Raw genomic sequence first — 13,976 nt, forward strand, 5'->3', positions numbered from 1 at the left:
AGGGTTGAGTCTATCGCGCTAAACTAAGGAACTAGGAAGGTACAATAAGCCAGAAGGCTGCAGTGCCTGGAGAGCACAAACCCCGCTTCCTAGTATCTTTTTTTACTGTACCATACCATACGATTTGAAAAATCGGATGTCATTCTTTTAAGAAAGCCTAGGTTTCTAAGAGCTTTATTAGAGATATCAGTATAATGGTTTTCGAATGTACATGTTGTTGTTGAAGATCACCACTAAGTCCTGACCTGTGACGCTTCATTATTGATAAAGTACGTGTATGTAATTAGGCCAATTGTTTTCTAAAAAATGAATTATAACATTTGTCTCAGTTTAACCTAAGATTATTAAGAGGACACTAATCAAAAAAGGCAGAAACACCATTTTGTAAAACTACACAATCACCTGAGTTAAAAATACTTTTATAAATCTTGAGACATCCAGGCTTAGAGACTGGCGACCAGGTATCATTAAAGAATAATTTAAACAGTAAATACCTGAAGTTGAAGATGAAATCTGGGCATTTCTGTCTTCACTGGCTTTTGCTGAACAAGGCGTCGCCGGTCATTTAAAGCAGCTGAAAAAAGCCACTCCCTGGGTTGAAAAACAAAATAAGATAACATACTTAATAGGGCGGCCCTGCAGGAAATACGAGAACCAACCCGGTAGTGTAATGTGGATGTAGATACATACAGTTGGGGTGTGTGATATACTGCGCCCTTTAAGAGCTGTTGTACCCCACGTTCTGTGTCTATTGCACACCGGTGAGTCCTAATTCATCAAGGAATTTGATTAGTAGGCCCGATTACAGGGGTTGAATTTATTCTACGGTCATATTGTCCGACCCAAAGCACTTCCTCTTGCTGGCAAGTGTAGTGCCACAGTTTGTTAGTAGGTGTGTTGGTGTCTCCTCTGCTTCCTTGCAGAATCTGCACGTGCCGTTTTGGATTATACCAATTTTCTGTAAACGTCCGTTTAGTTTGCAGTGCCCTGTTAAGATTCGCAGTTGTTTTTCTGCTTCCTTTAATACATTCTATTACTTTTTTCCTTCCGAAATTTGTTAGGAGGTTCTTGGATTGTTTGTGAAAAATGAGTGAGTTCCATTGTTCCCTCATTTTCTTGTTATCCTTCTGTCTGAGGTACGCATTGATAGTGTGGGTTTCTATGACACAGCAGGGTTCGGGTCTCCTCAGCGGTACAGCAGCCCCTTTTCTTGCAAGCCGCTTTCTCGTTGCCTTCTACTCCTACATGTCCTAGGACCCAGCAGAGGCTGACTTTGCTTGACATACCTAATATGTTTAATTTGTTTTGCAGTTCAACACCACCTTTGAACTAATGATGTTTGACCTAAGTGCTTTCAAGGATGCTTGTCTATCTGACACGATAGCTATGTTCTTGTTTTTGTACTCTTTATTCAAGTTTAATTGAGTACATCTCTCGATTGCGTAATCCTCAGCTTGTAAGATACTGGTGTATTTTCCCGCGGGTTCTGAGTATTTGGTTCCAGGACTTATATCTTCTTGGGTTCAGTCAATAGATTGTGCCGTTCTTAAAGGAGGTGTTTTTTTCCTTCCTTCGTTCCAATTCTTTTTATCATACTTAAGTTTATGTGGAAGTTTTTTGATTAAATTTAAACACCCTGTTCAAGTCGTCTCTTGGAGCCATGAGAATCGGATGGTCATTCATTATGATGTTGCTATCTCTCTATTTAAATTTTATTCCTATTGGAAGTTTCTCTTTAATAATACTAATAATAGTTTTCTGTGCTCCAGTAGAACCCAACACCATAAGCTTTAAGTTTAACCAATAGGATAAATCTATCAACCGGTCAAAAGCTTTGGATAGGTCGGTATAAATGGAATATTCTTCCAAATTATTCTCCAGAATATTCAGTATAAAATCTTTATAAATAATTAAGTTTATAGTAGTTGATTGCCTTTTAGGAAACCATGCAAGAAAGTTCATCCGATAATAGAGCTTAGACTTACAGAGCGATAATTGAGAATGATAATTGGCTACCCTTCTTGAAGACTGAAGACCAAGAAGTATGTACAGATATTGGGAAAAGTCCTGGATGACAAGGAGAGCTGGAATAATCTTGATCAAGAGGCACTAAGCAAAAGAGAACAATTTAAAAAAAAACACTTCGAGAATGTTGTCACGACCTAACAAACGAGATAAAGATAGCCTTCTTTCAATACTGGTGACTGAAAAATCAATCAAAAATCGTTCCTAGGTCTACATCAAAAGTGTTATCGATAATTTGTCTTAAAAGTAACGAGGGTGACTCAGCTAAATTATGACTCTAATGAATGGTCTTAAGTTTATTTATTGTTATTGTTATATTAGCCCGTTTAAAAATAATATATGGTCGTATTTGAATAATTTTAATAAATTCGATGTATTGAAAAAAATATTTTGTACAGTTTAAATATCAATACGAAAAATATATTTAAAATACGAGATTCATACACAAAAAACCATGTTTCGAAAGGCACAATTTTTAAAACTTTTAAATTGAAAACGTCAATATTTTGTTCCGAATGATAAGAGAAGATTGATTTTGAGGATCATTCATGTTGAGTTTGCAGTGATATAAATCTTGGCCTTTAGGTCAAAACGTCGGTAGCATGTGTCACATTTTGCTGAATCTTAGTTTTCAATCTTTGGACGTGTAGATACCATGACCAGTCGGTTGAACAATTTTTAATCGTCCCGCCGCAGCCATGAAGTGGTTGTACGTTCTTGGCTTCGTTATTTCAAGTGGGTACCATTTTTAATAAATTTAGTCAAGATTTTTCGCGTTTCTGTCCTTTCGATATTGGCAAAAATTAAATCTAATAGCATGAAAAATGACGTTGTGGTTAAATGAAACATCCTAACAAACGCCCCGTCATTTCCTTTTAAACTTTAACAGCATTGATTTATAACAATTCAAATGTAATCCAAAATAATCTATATAATATAAAAAAACAGTATTATTAAAAATAAAATAGACAAAAATGTATTTAAATATTAAGATAAATTAATTAAATTTTCATCAATAAAATTAAATTAGTTTTAAAAACTGCTATATGAGCTAGGATTTTGTGATTTTAAGGGTAATCAAAGTTTTAAAATGTAAATTAAAACTAACATACTGAGAAATATTTCATTTTTATGTTTGATGTTTCTCTTACACGTGGCAATATATAACAATAAAACCTTTATGATGAAGATCAATCTCCTCATTTGAAATTTTTGGAAATTTCAATAAATTAACCTATTGTCTGCACAAACGCAAAAATCTAACCTACGAGCCAGTTTTGAAGGCCAAAAATATATTTATTATTACATAACTACAATATTACAATATTTAGATATTTAGGGAATGTATTGCATGATCAAAATTAGTTATCTGCTATTTTACACTTAAGAATTAGGCCATAGTGATTGGTGCCCTTTCTTACAATATAAAATAATATTTTTTAATAACAAAAAACCTTTCATGCTTACGGAGTTAAAAATAAACAATATATCAGAAAAATTAGCAATATAACACAGCACGTAGTCTGAAAGTTTTTCTTGAATTTTTTTCTCCTACACCAAACCTACCGATAATCTCATTTTTTGTGGGTAGCCCAATTTTGATCGTTGATGGCAAATATTATACGACAGTACCATCTTTTTTAAACACATCATTGTTCAGCGTCCATTGATACCACACAATAACCATGGAGATTACCATATGATATCCACGGCAAGTTTGCTGTGAAATCCCTTCAAGAGAAGAATCCATTCTAAAAATGATTTATTTTCTTCCAACTGTGCCCCATTTTTTTCTTGTCTTTGAAATGTTAACTTTATATCCATTATATTTCGTGGTCCGCTTGACCAAATAACTTCTTTCGTATATTTTCAGATGCAATAGATATCTTCTAATTTTTATTAAATTATAGAGTATTAGCGAGAACGTACACACGAACATTGGCTTTTATAAATTAAATTATAAAATAATCCTTATTCTTTTGTTTCCTTTTCTTTTATTTATTTACTAGGTTTGTTTCAATTTTAAAACAGTTTAATTTTTATTTTCAGTTAATTTAGGCGATGGATCATTCGGTGAGTTATGATTATGTTTGACAATAGAATGTAAAACTAAAAATAATTTTTAAATTGTTGTCTAATAGTCCCTGATTATACCTCAAAATTTGCGAAGAATGAGGGATCAACAAATTCAGAACGCCCAAAGATTCCGGAAACGGAGGGTTTTCTTCCTCCTTCTCCTTCGTTTGAAAATGATCATAAACCGGATATAACGTCTTTCTTCTTTTTCGATACCTTCGAAGGCAATTCTTTGCCAGAAGGGGAAAAGATCTCTTCTGTGATAGATCTAACAAAGCAGATCGCTTCGGAAATCGCGAAGCCAAACGCGATCACAGGGATGAAAACGCTTTCAAAGTTTAACGCAGCTACGAGAATAATAAGAACGTTGAGTTACAAGCAGTTGAAACTAATCTCTCGACAACTTTGTGAGAATGAAGCTAAGCCTTACGAGACACACTTTCTTCTCTGGTAATATTGATTTAAAAAGTTACGATGTAAAATGTAAATATTAACATTGATGTGTAGGTCAATATTCAGAGATGCAGTTTCACAAGCAGGCACCAGACATGCTTTTCTTGTCATCTCGGATTGGATTATGGAAAGAAGGCTAGTAGGAGAAGAAGCAGCTGAAATCCTTTCTGTCATCCCAAACTCAATAGCTGTACCGACTATGGAATACATGAACGATTTCTTCGTGAGCGGACATTTTAACAATACTTATGTTTAAACATTTTTATTCCGTGTATTATTTTGTTCTAGAATCTGGCAAAAAGTGAAGTAGTAACGTCTCAGAAGTATCTCAATGTCAGCGCAATCCTTTCGTTTACAAGCCTTGTCAGAAATTCAATGAGTAACGAAATATCTCCCGAAGGTATTCCAGGCAATAGCTCCAGCACAGACAAGGTTATAGTCGAAAAATACCTACCATACTTGGCCAGCCAGTTGAAGGATGCAGCAATCAAACGAGACAGCACTAACATTCAGCTTTACATAAGGGCCCTTGGCAACACCGCTCATAAAGAAATCTTCAATATTTTCGAACAATATCTCCAAGGTATTATAACATATAAAAAACTTGCACTTTTGATCTTTCGGGAAAAATGGAGGCTGATGAACATTGATTCAAACACATGATATTTTTTATCAAGGAAAACATTCACTCTCCGACTTCCAGAGGCTCACGATTATCTCCTTTTTGGACAAGATATCCGAAATATATCCGACTCTGACTAGGACTTTGTTGTACAATATCTACCACAACACTGGAGAAACGCAGGAAATTAGGGTGGCAGCGGTGATACAGATAATGAAGGCCAATCCTCCGGCAGAGATTCTCCAAAGAATGGCCGAGTTCACCAACTATGAGCCGAACAACCAAGTGGCCAGTATTGTTAAATCTGCAATCGAAGAAGCCGCTCGATTGAACACGCCCTGGACTCAAAAATTGTAAGTGTTTACGCCAAAAACTTCCTAGCTAACACTCATAAACAATATCATTCACAGAGCCGAGAATGCAAAGAGCGCTCTTAATCTGCTCACGACGAGAGAATTCGGTATCCAATATTCCAAAAGTTTCATAAGGAGCTTTCTATCTGAAAAGTACGACACGGAATATCATGCGGATGTTTCCTACATCCAACAACGAGACAGTGTCATCCCAAGCTCACTTTTCTATAACCACAAGATTAACATGGGAGGCTTGAAAACCAAAGATTTTCAGGTAAATAAAACAATTCAACTCGAAATTTTTAAAAAAATCAAAGATTTTCTTTGCACCTTTAGATAAAATTCATGTCTTCAAGCAGCGATGATCTACTTAATTTCATTTTGGATCACATAGCCAAATACCCTCAAAAATCTCACTCGCCGCCAAAGGAAAAAGATACAAAATGGTCATGGGATAAAGTGGCAAATGCGATCAACTTCAAACTGAACCAAGCTAAAGACGTCGAGGGCAACTTATTAATTGATACATTAGGAGGAGGACGGTTTTTTCCTTTCGATAACAACAGCATTAAAAATATCCAAGATGGTAAATAAGGTTACACTAATTTGTTAAGTTCCGATCCAACAAATTCAGCCATTTTTCATGTAAAACACTTTAAAATGTTTTCAAGTTTGTAATACAAAATAACTATATTATATTTTAAGCACTCTAGCTAAAAAGTTCTTCGACAGTTAGACAGTTGTATAATTGGCCTAATAAGCAAAAATAAATAGTCCAAACATCAGTGCAGCATAAACAGCAGTGTAACATTTTGTTTTTATTGTTAAATCATTGGCTGATAACGTGACTGAAAACAGTGATTCCATCCAACCACAACGCAAAAAAACTCGTTTTAGAATGATTAATCGCCATTCTAGGTATTCATAAAATAATTCGCTCTCACCAATTCTCCTTCCGTAAACATCATTCTAGGATTCATTCAGAATTACCGACACTATCTCTAGATGTAGTGTCTGGCACCCAGGCATACTTTATAAACTGAAACGCTTCTTACCCAAGACTTATCTTATCCTGCTAACTGACCGCTGCTTCAGAGTATGGTGCGCTTACGAGCTCCGGGAGTAAGAGAGATACTAGCCGGTGTCCAACAAGGGAGCATTCTTCGTCCTATCCTTTATATCATTTGTACTGCTATCCTACCTATACAATCTAATATCATGGGTTTTTGACGATTTGACTCGAATCCTATTCAAGCTACCTCCAACATCCAAAAATACCTTGAGCTTATCGAAGCCTGGAGAAAAACGAGAAAGACAAGACTGAATAAAGAAAAACGTAGTTAACGTTCACTTGAGAAAACAGAATTGCCCTCCATTGTACACCAACCACAAAGAGATATCGACTTCCATTAAAGTTAAATACTTAGGACTGTTGCTAGACAGTAGTATGAGATGGAATTCCATAGAAGACTTAAGAGAGAATAACTTAACTGAAGTCTCGAACAACTACGAAGACTTCTAGGGCCAAAATCCCTGTTGCCGTCAACACTAACGTTTTACAAGACTCTACTGACTTAGAGATCTGGACTGGAACTGCGGAGTTTTGCCAAGCTATCCAACATTCAAGCTCACAGTCCTACCATACAAAGTTCTCAAACAAACTACTACGACGATGACCTCACTCAACATTCTTTTTGTCGACGAACTGATCCGTTCCCCATTTCAAAAGGGTCACACCAACCTCACGACCCATCGTAACCATACTGCTCGAGCCCCTCGACACATTCCCATCCCCCTCGCATGTCGCCTAAATCGACAATGGCCTCCAGACCTTCTTGCTCCTTAATCCCTTACAGAGGTGGGCTGCATTGACTGGTTTCTCAAGGACCCGGGTTCAGGGCTGGCATTAGTGCTAGTGGTGTATACTTACGAAACAATGAACTGTGATCACATTTATAATATGTAGAAATATGTATCGGCTGCAAATAAAACAAAATTATATCGTCTCATATTGATTTTTTGTTTTGTTTTTCTAGAATTAAAGCGTTCTACTTACAGCTTCCGAGAAGGAAAGAAGTTTAATTTTACTAAATTGTACAATCAACGCGAAGTCCAGCTTAGTTTTCCCACAGCTACTGGCTTGCTGTTTTATTTCTCGTTCAGCGAACCGACTTTGTTCCAATTGAACGGTCAAATCATGGGGAAAGCTCATCCGGACTTTTCGTTCGGGGAGAAAAATGAAATTTTGATGCCAGTTTCTATCAACGCCAGCCTGGAAATCGACTATCTGTGAGTACCGCACGACGAACGACGAAACCGCACCTCCACTGTCTTCCCTTTGCAGGTACTCATCGAAAATCGATGGGAAACTGGGTTTCGTCGTCCCTTTCAACCACCAAGCCTACATCTCAGGAGTGGAAAAAAACATATTCACACGCCTGCCCGTTTATTCCCACCTGGACATTGATTTCCAACAAACAACTATAGCCACTAAATTCAGACCGCTGGAATTTATCGATAAAAACAAAATGTTTGAGTGCAGTTCGAAAGCATACACGGAAGTACACGATATGAGATCATGGAGCTTTGACGACTTACAAATATTGCAAATTATGAAAACCCATAACGTAAAAACTTATTGTTTTTTGCACAAATTATTTGTTTTTAATGAGGGTTTTTTTCAGTTTAAACAAACCTTCGGCAGCAAGGCGATTGGCTTCACTTTTGACTTACAAATGGAAGGACAGCACGAAGCTTTTGACCTCGGAAAGATATTTTCGACTGTAAAAAGAAATAACGGGTTGTTGAATCTTCTCTACCCCTCTTACGAAGACGCGATAGACAATCACAATTTGACTCTTTCTATCAACTCTAAAATGGTAAAGACGAAGTTTGCAAAATTACTGTTAACTTATAGCACCAAGATGAAAGTCAATGATGGTAAGAAAAAGTCTGAAAAAGAAAAGAAAAGCTATACGGAAAATGGTAAATTCGAATTGCCGACCGAAAGGTCACAACGATTTGAACAGTTGCACAAAAAAGCTTCCGATGGAATTACAGGTAAACTGAAATAAAATTCACGCTGAACGGTATAAGGTCATTTATTGGGTCCTTCGTTCGCGGATTTGTTGAATTACTCAAACGCGTTCGCCATTGCGTTATCTTTAGTAAGGAAGGAACTGACTTTCACTAGAAATGATAAATGGTGGAGTGAGTGTGTTGTTCAATCTTTTTAAAAAGATAGATCCTAGCTTATAGGTCATCATCAGGTTGAAGGAGTTCTACAACCACGTCTCTCGACATATCTTGCAATCCATGTCCTTCAACCTGATGATGAGTTATAAGCTCTAAATCCGGATCGTTAAAATAATTTACTGTGAGTAGGAACTATCTTTTTAAAGATATTGACTGTCACTACGTCCGAGTAGTGGTTTAATGTCATTTGATCGGTTATCGCTAGGGGCGTTGCAGTATTACAACAAAGAACTACATGCAATAACAAATATAGCAATAAAAAGTGGATAAAAAACAAGCCCTATCATAAAACTACTAAGAAATGGACATATTCACACACAAAAGATACCTCAGACTTCTTCAACAAAATCGGACTAAAAACACAATAAATAGCGACAGTAACACAAATAAAGTACTAAAAATAAACACAAACAATAACGGTTCTTTTTAAAAAAGATAGTTCCTACTCACTGTAAGATGTTTTGCAACGATCCGGATTTTGAGCTTATTAGCTTAGCTTATGTCATCATCATCCACTTTTGCAATTCATGTCGAGAGACGTGGTTGTAGAACTCTTTCAACTTGATGATGAGCTAAGGGCTCGAAATCCGGACTTACTGTGAGTAGGAACTATCTTTTTCAAAAGGAGTGAACACAGAACTCACTCCATCATTCATCATTTCTGACAATAACGGTGTATCATCACATGACATTGCGGAGACATACGTTAGACAGACTGGAATGAAAGGAAGAGATCGAATCAAAGAACATCTCAGATCGTTCAGAGATGATGGACGAAATTCAAATTACGCCACCCACTACAACACAATCACGAACCAAACCCAACAGAAACAAACATGACATTAATACACAAAGCGGATAAAACGACGAAGAATCAATATACTGGATAACTTAGACAACAATCAAATAACAATTAAAGACGGAAAACTTGGCATCTGCAAACAAACTCACTCTCACACCGCCAAATACACTACATAACAAAAAATGCAAACGTCCAGAACAAAAGAAGTAGAAAAAATATTGCCGATCCGAACCTTGATATTCTTGGCTTTAGCAGCAGTTACCGCACTATTAATCAAATGATAATCCGCAATAGCAGTAAAATCATTATCATTAAAGTTTATCCGATTCACCTTAGTATCATTGCATGCTCCCAGGGCTATTATGGGGCTATTTGTGTTTGTGGTTATGATGCTTAATTTAGGTAAATCAGCTGTTGATCAAGAACGTGCGGTATCAGCCATCTACCTGGATTGGTCCAGCTATCCTTTACTTAGCGTTATTGTTTATGCTATTTTTTCGATAAAAGTAGTGAGATCTGGGGGTTAAAGTAAACATCGAAATTAAAACAATAAAAAAACTAACAACGCACAAATAATATTCGACATCTCCAGGACCACGCCTCCTACCGCAAACGACCGACGTTCCCAATGAAATATCAACTCTACTCGGACAGTGCCAGAAAGTTCCTCACTGAATCCCAAAACGCGTTTGAGTAATTCAACAAACCCACGAGCGAAGACCCAGTAAGTGACCCTTTACAGATTCAACATGTGTTCACCAACACCCATCATCAACCCCAAAAACAAAATTTAAAAAAAAAATGTTACAGAAGGTCAATCGACAATTATCGATGCGGAACTTTCATTTGACGAATATTGCAACTACGTGGCAACCGGTGCATACTCAAGCAGTCCGGTCTCTGAAGACTCAAGGTTCATGATGTGGCTTCATAAATTTTCATCAAAGGGCGTTAATCAAATGAAGCCTTTCCAGGTAAATTAAAATGGTTTCGTTAATTAAATATGACAAAAACTTATAGACTTGATTTCAGGTTTCGTTGCAAATCGATTCTAAAATGCCAAAAGTCGCTTTGAGCAATTACGAACAAGCTCTTAATTCCGACCCGACGTCATTCGTCAACGCTTGGTTGAGCTACGGACAAGACGAAGAATTTGCAGAGATTTCAACCAGAGTAAGATTTTAAAAACAGTAACCTTTAAATCATAAAGGACATAAATTTTAATTCTAGGGTATTTTGAAAAGGAGTACAAAACGGTTGGAATTCCTTAAAAACCATGCGGTATCGAAGGCGTGCGTGAAAAACATGAAAGTGGGCAACAACATCCAACCAGTTTGCCGTAACGTAACAAACAACGCAAACATTTTAGATCAGTACGAATTCGACGTCATGCACAAGAATGTGCCTGAATGTTGCAAAAACATGGTGTACAAGGCGTACTCTCTGGCCCGTCACTTAGCGTATCCGAAAATATCTGAAAACAACCTGTACACCAGTAAGGAAAAGATCAGCTTTGGAATAAGTTTCGCGCCAAATCTGAAACACCTTGACTTTTCCATCGAAACGCCCGACTTCTCGACCAATTTCCAAAACATCGAGGTTGGCCAAATGCTAATTCCTTTGGTGGTTTCACATCCAGAATACAGCCGTATTGAGAGATTTACCCAAAAATTGTTACCCTCTGGTACGTAAATCCGTTGACATTAACCGATATTATTTTATAACTTATAAACAATAAATTTACATCGCAAATTGGGTATTGGGAGGCTGCTGTGAAAGCTTAAGTCGTCCCTTTTACGTATTAATACTTTCAAGTCATCAGTGACTCATTTATTAGCCAGCTAACGCACAGATGCAGGAGTAACTTAAGGAAGTCTCTTACGATACATCCTCTACACAGTATACACCCAGACATTTTAGAGAATTACATTTTAGAAACTACCTTTACCACTATGCCTCCCTTCAACTTGGTTCAAGCAGTGGAAAATGAAAAACGTAAGCATGTCGCTTCAAGCTCCGAAGAATAGAATATATATAAGAAGAATATTCATCAATAGTATCCCTCTCCAACCTGCTAAATCCGATACCACTTGAGCTAAACGACTGTGGAATTCACGCACTCAACTTCAGACTTTTTAAAAGACTGTTGGTCAAACTAACAAAACGAACTCTACAAAATACACGACTCATTCAGATACCTTTACTTGATTGATACTTCATACCTCTCTCCATTCTGAGGCCCATTTCGACGGCAACGAACTTTGAGGTTCAACCAACGTTCCGACCTCCAACATATCAAATCCTTACAACCCAAAATCCTCCGAAACATCCTTCCTATGTATCCAATCATACTATTCCTATTGAATGACCTTGAAGCCAAAAAGGGTTATAAGAAATTTCCTAAATAAATATCCTACAATAGTTCGTGTCGGAAACATTTCACCCCGCATCCTCCAAGTAGCCTCCCTGATGACTGAAGCGTGACTGCGCCCTCCTAACACAAAATTTCCTTTTCCTTTTCTTGACTTCTATATTCTTTGCCGACTACAAGACTGTATGTAAGTTTTTTTGCGAATAAATAACCCATGACAACAGACAATGTAATAAACAATAAAATTGGAAACTGGTGGCAAATCTTGACTATCTCAGGCCCCAAACCGAGACATGGGTCTATTAAATAAATAAAAATGAACGCAAGTAAAAAGTAGTCATAAATAATGAGAGCTCCTTGATATCACCTTTACTTTGTTACTTCTAAAAAGACCTAAAAACAATTTCCTGAGTCTGTCCGTGAGTCAAAATTTCATAGTGAATACGAAAACTCCCTGGTTGGAACCAGTGAATTGATATACTCACTCCACCGAAGACATTGAAAAGAAAAGGTTTTTGTGTGATTTTATTTTTGATCTTTTTTATTTCAGCTGTGTGTTCAGTCGATGAAAGAATGATGACAACATTTGACAACAGACAATTCCATTATAAAATGGGAAACTGCTGGCAAATCTTGGCTATCTCGGGCCCCAAGCCTAGACATAGACTAGATAGTACTTCCGTCCGATATTTCCAAACTGATAATGAGCAAATAAGCATTGCCGCCCGTAAATCCGAATCCAATCGAAAGGTTAAAACAGAATTTTTTTGTATAAAAATGTAGTTATTACATTTACATTGACAATTTTCAGGAATTGGTTGCCATATTCGGCGAGAACGTTATCGAAGTTAAACCCAGGAAGCATAAAAAATCCAACTACATCGTTCAAGTTAATAATAAACAGGTGAAACTATCAGAGAAGTCTGAACATATTCTAACGGATGATGAGGATAACGTCATTCTAAAAATCGGCCTTTCTCCCAATGGCTTCATTAAAATAGAAGGGCCGCGATCAGGGATGAAGATAATTTACGACGAGTCTCGTGTTGAGCTTTACGCGAGCAATCGTCTAAGGAACAGAATCAGAGGCATCTGCGGTAACTTCGACGGCGAGGATTCTAACGATTTCATGACGACCGACAGGTGCATTTTGAAAGATCCTCTTCACTTCGTCACAAACTACACGCTCCATCAGAACTGCAGTGACCCACGAGTCAAAGAAATGTCGGACAAAGTCTCAAAGATCCAATGTACTACCGAGACCGACAAGATGAGCAGAGCTGTGTACGACGAGTACGGTAATAAGCTTTCTTTGATGTACGACATCAACAGAAACAGGGAAAAACACGATCAAACTCGCTCTTGCAAAAGTCATATTGTGAGAATAGTCGAACCGCAGGGTAAAGCGTGTTTCAGCATCAGGCCGAGATTGAGGTGCAGATCGCATTGCAAAGCGACTAGAGAAATCGAAGAAACCGTCGACTTCCATTGTTTCGAAAATAATCTGGTTGGAAAGCAATGGATTGAAATGGTCAAGAAAGGAGGAAATCCAGGACCTAAAGATGCCAATTACAGAGAAAAAATAAAGTATCCAGAAGATTGCGTACCTAAATAAATGGATATTTCAATTTGAATATTTCTTTATAATTAACCCAAACCCTTTTTTATTTTGTTTGTTCTTTTTATTTACGACTACAAAAATTGGATTAAATAAATATTTCCTTACTCTGATTGAGTCGAAGGTCCCGGGACCCCCCTTTCGCTTTAACTGTCAGGATTTTCTGGTAGGGTTGAAATTGTTAGCTGTTGTACTGGTGTATGCTGATTAGGTTTTTATGACGGGTTTTTGTCTTATACAAAATTCGGTCTTGTACAAACGGGATATGAAGGTCATTAAAAATAGTGTAATTTTAAGCATAAAAGACTGAGAATTTTGGATTGCGTACATTGGAGACGTTCGGAAATAGGATTTTTCGTTTAGCCCCATAATTCACATTCATTGTCTTGTAAATTAAAAGT

At 37.0% G+C, this 13,976-nt stretch overlaps 1 protein-coding gene across 2 annotated transcripts; it reads left to right on the forward strand.

Moving 5' to 3' along the window:
* The first annotated feature begins 2,616 nt into the window (after window positions 1-2,616).
* On the forward strand, window positions 2,617-13,591 carry LOC106663463 (vitellogenin-2-like). Of its 2 annotated transcripts, none has more exons than XM_014388316.2 (16): window positions 2,617-2,760; window positions 4,075-4,098; window positions 4,167-4,551; window positions 4,609-4,777; window positions 4,843-5,137; window positions 5,232-5,529; window positions 5,587-5,803; window positions 5,866-6,115; window positions 7,566-7,818; window positions 7,874-8,156; window positions 8,214-8,589; window positions 10,397-10,560; window positions 10,619-10,759; window positions 10,817-11,270; window positions 12,508-12,707; window positions 12,769-13,591. In XM_014388316.2, exons 1-16 carry the CDS (start codon window positions 2,724-2,726, stop codon window positions 13,570-13,572), a joined length of 4,350 nt encoding a protein of 1,449 aa, XP_014243802.1. In that variant the 5' UTR covers window positions 2,617-2,723; the 3' UTR covers window positions 13,573-13,591. The 2 variants fall into 2 exon arrangements, with proteins under 2 accessions (XP_014243802.1, XP_014243803.1); XM_014388317.2 differs by having other exon boundaries at window positions 10,400-10,560.
* Window positions 13,592-13,976: the final 385 nt, after the last annotated feature.

The sequence above is a fragment of the Cimex lectularius genome, unplaced genomic scaffold (genome assembly GCF_000648675.2).
Source record: "Cimex lectularius strain Harlan isolate CLEC.00 unplaced genomic scaffold, Clec_2.1 scaffold2, whole genome shotgun sequence".
Lineage (NCBI taxonomy): Eukaryota > Metazoa > Arthropoda > Insecta > Hemiptera > Cimicidae > Cimex > Cimex lectularius.

Excerpts from the sequence above, each read along its gene's own strand:
- LOC106663463 (XM_014388316.2), top strand. The coding sequence starts at position 2,724 with ATGAAGTGGTTGTACGTTCTTGGCTTCGTTATTTCAA. Across the intron at positions 4,552-4,608 it reads GAGACACACTTTCTTCTCTG|GTCAATATTCAGAGATGCAG; the intron begins GTAATATTGATT and ends ATTGATGTGTAG. Across the intron at positions 5,138-5,231 it reads TTTCGAACAATATCTCCAAG|GAAAACATTCACTCTCCGAC; the intron begins GTATTATAACAT and ends TTTTTTATCAAG.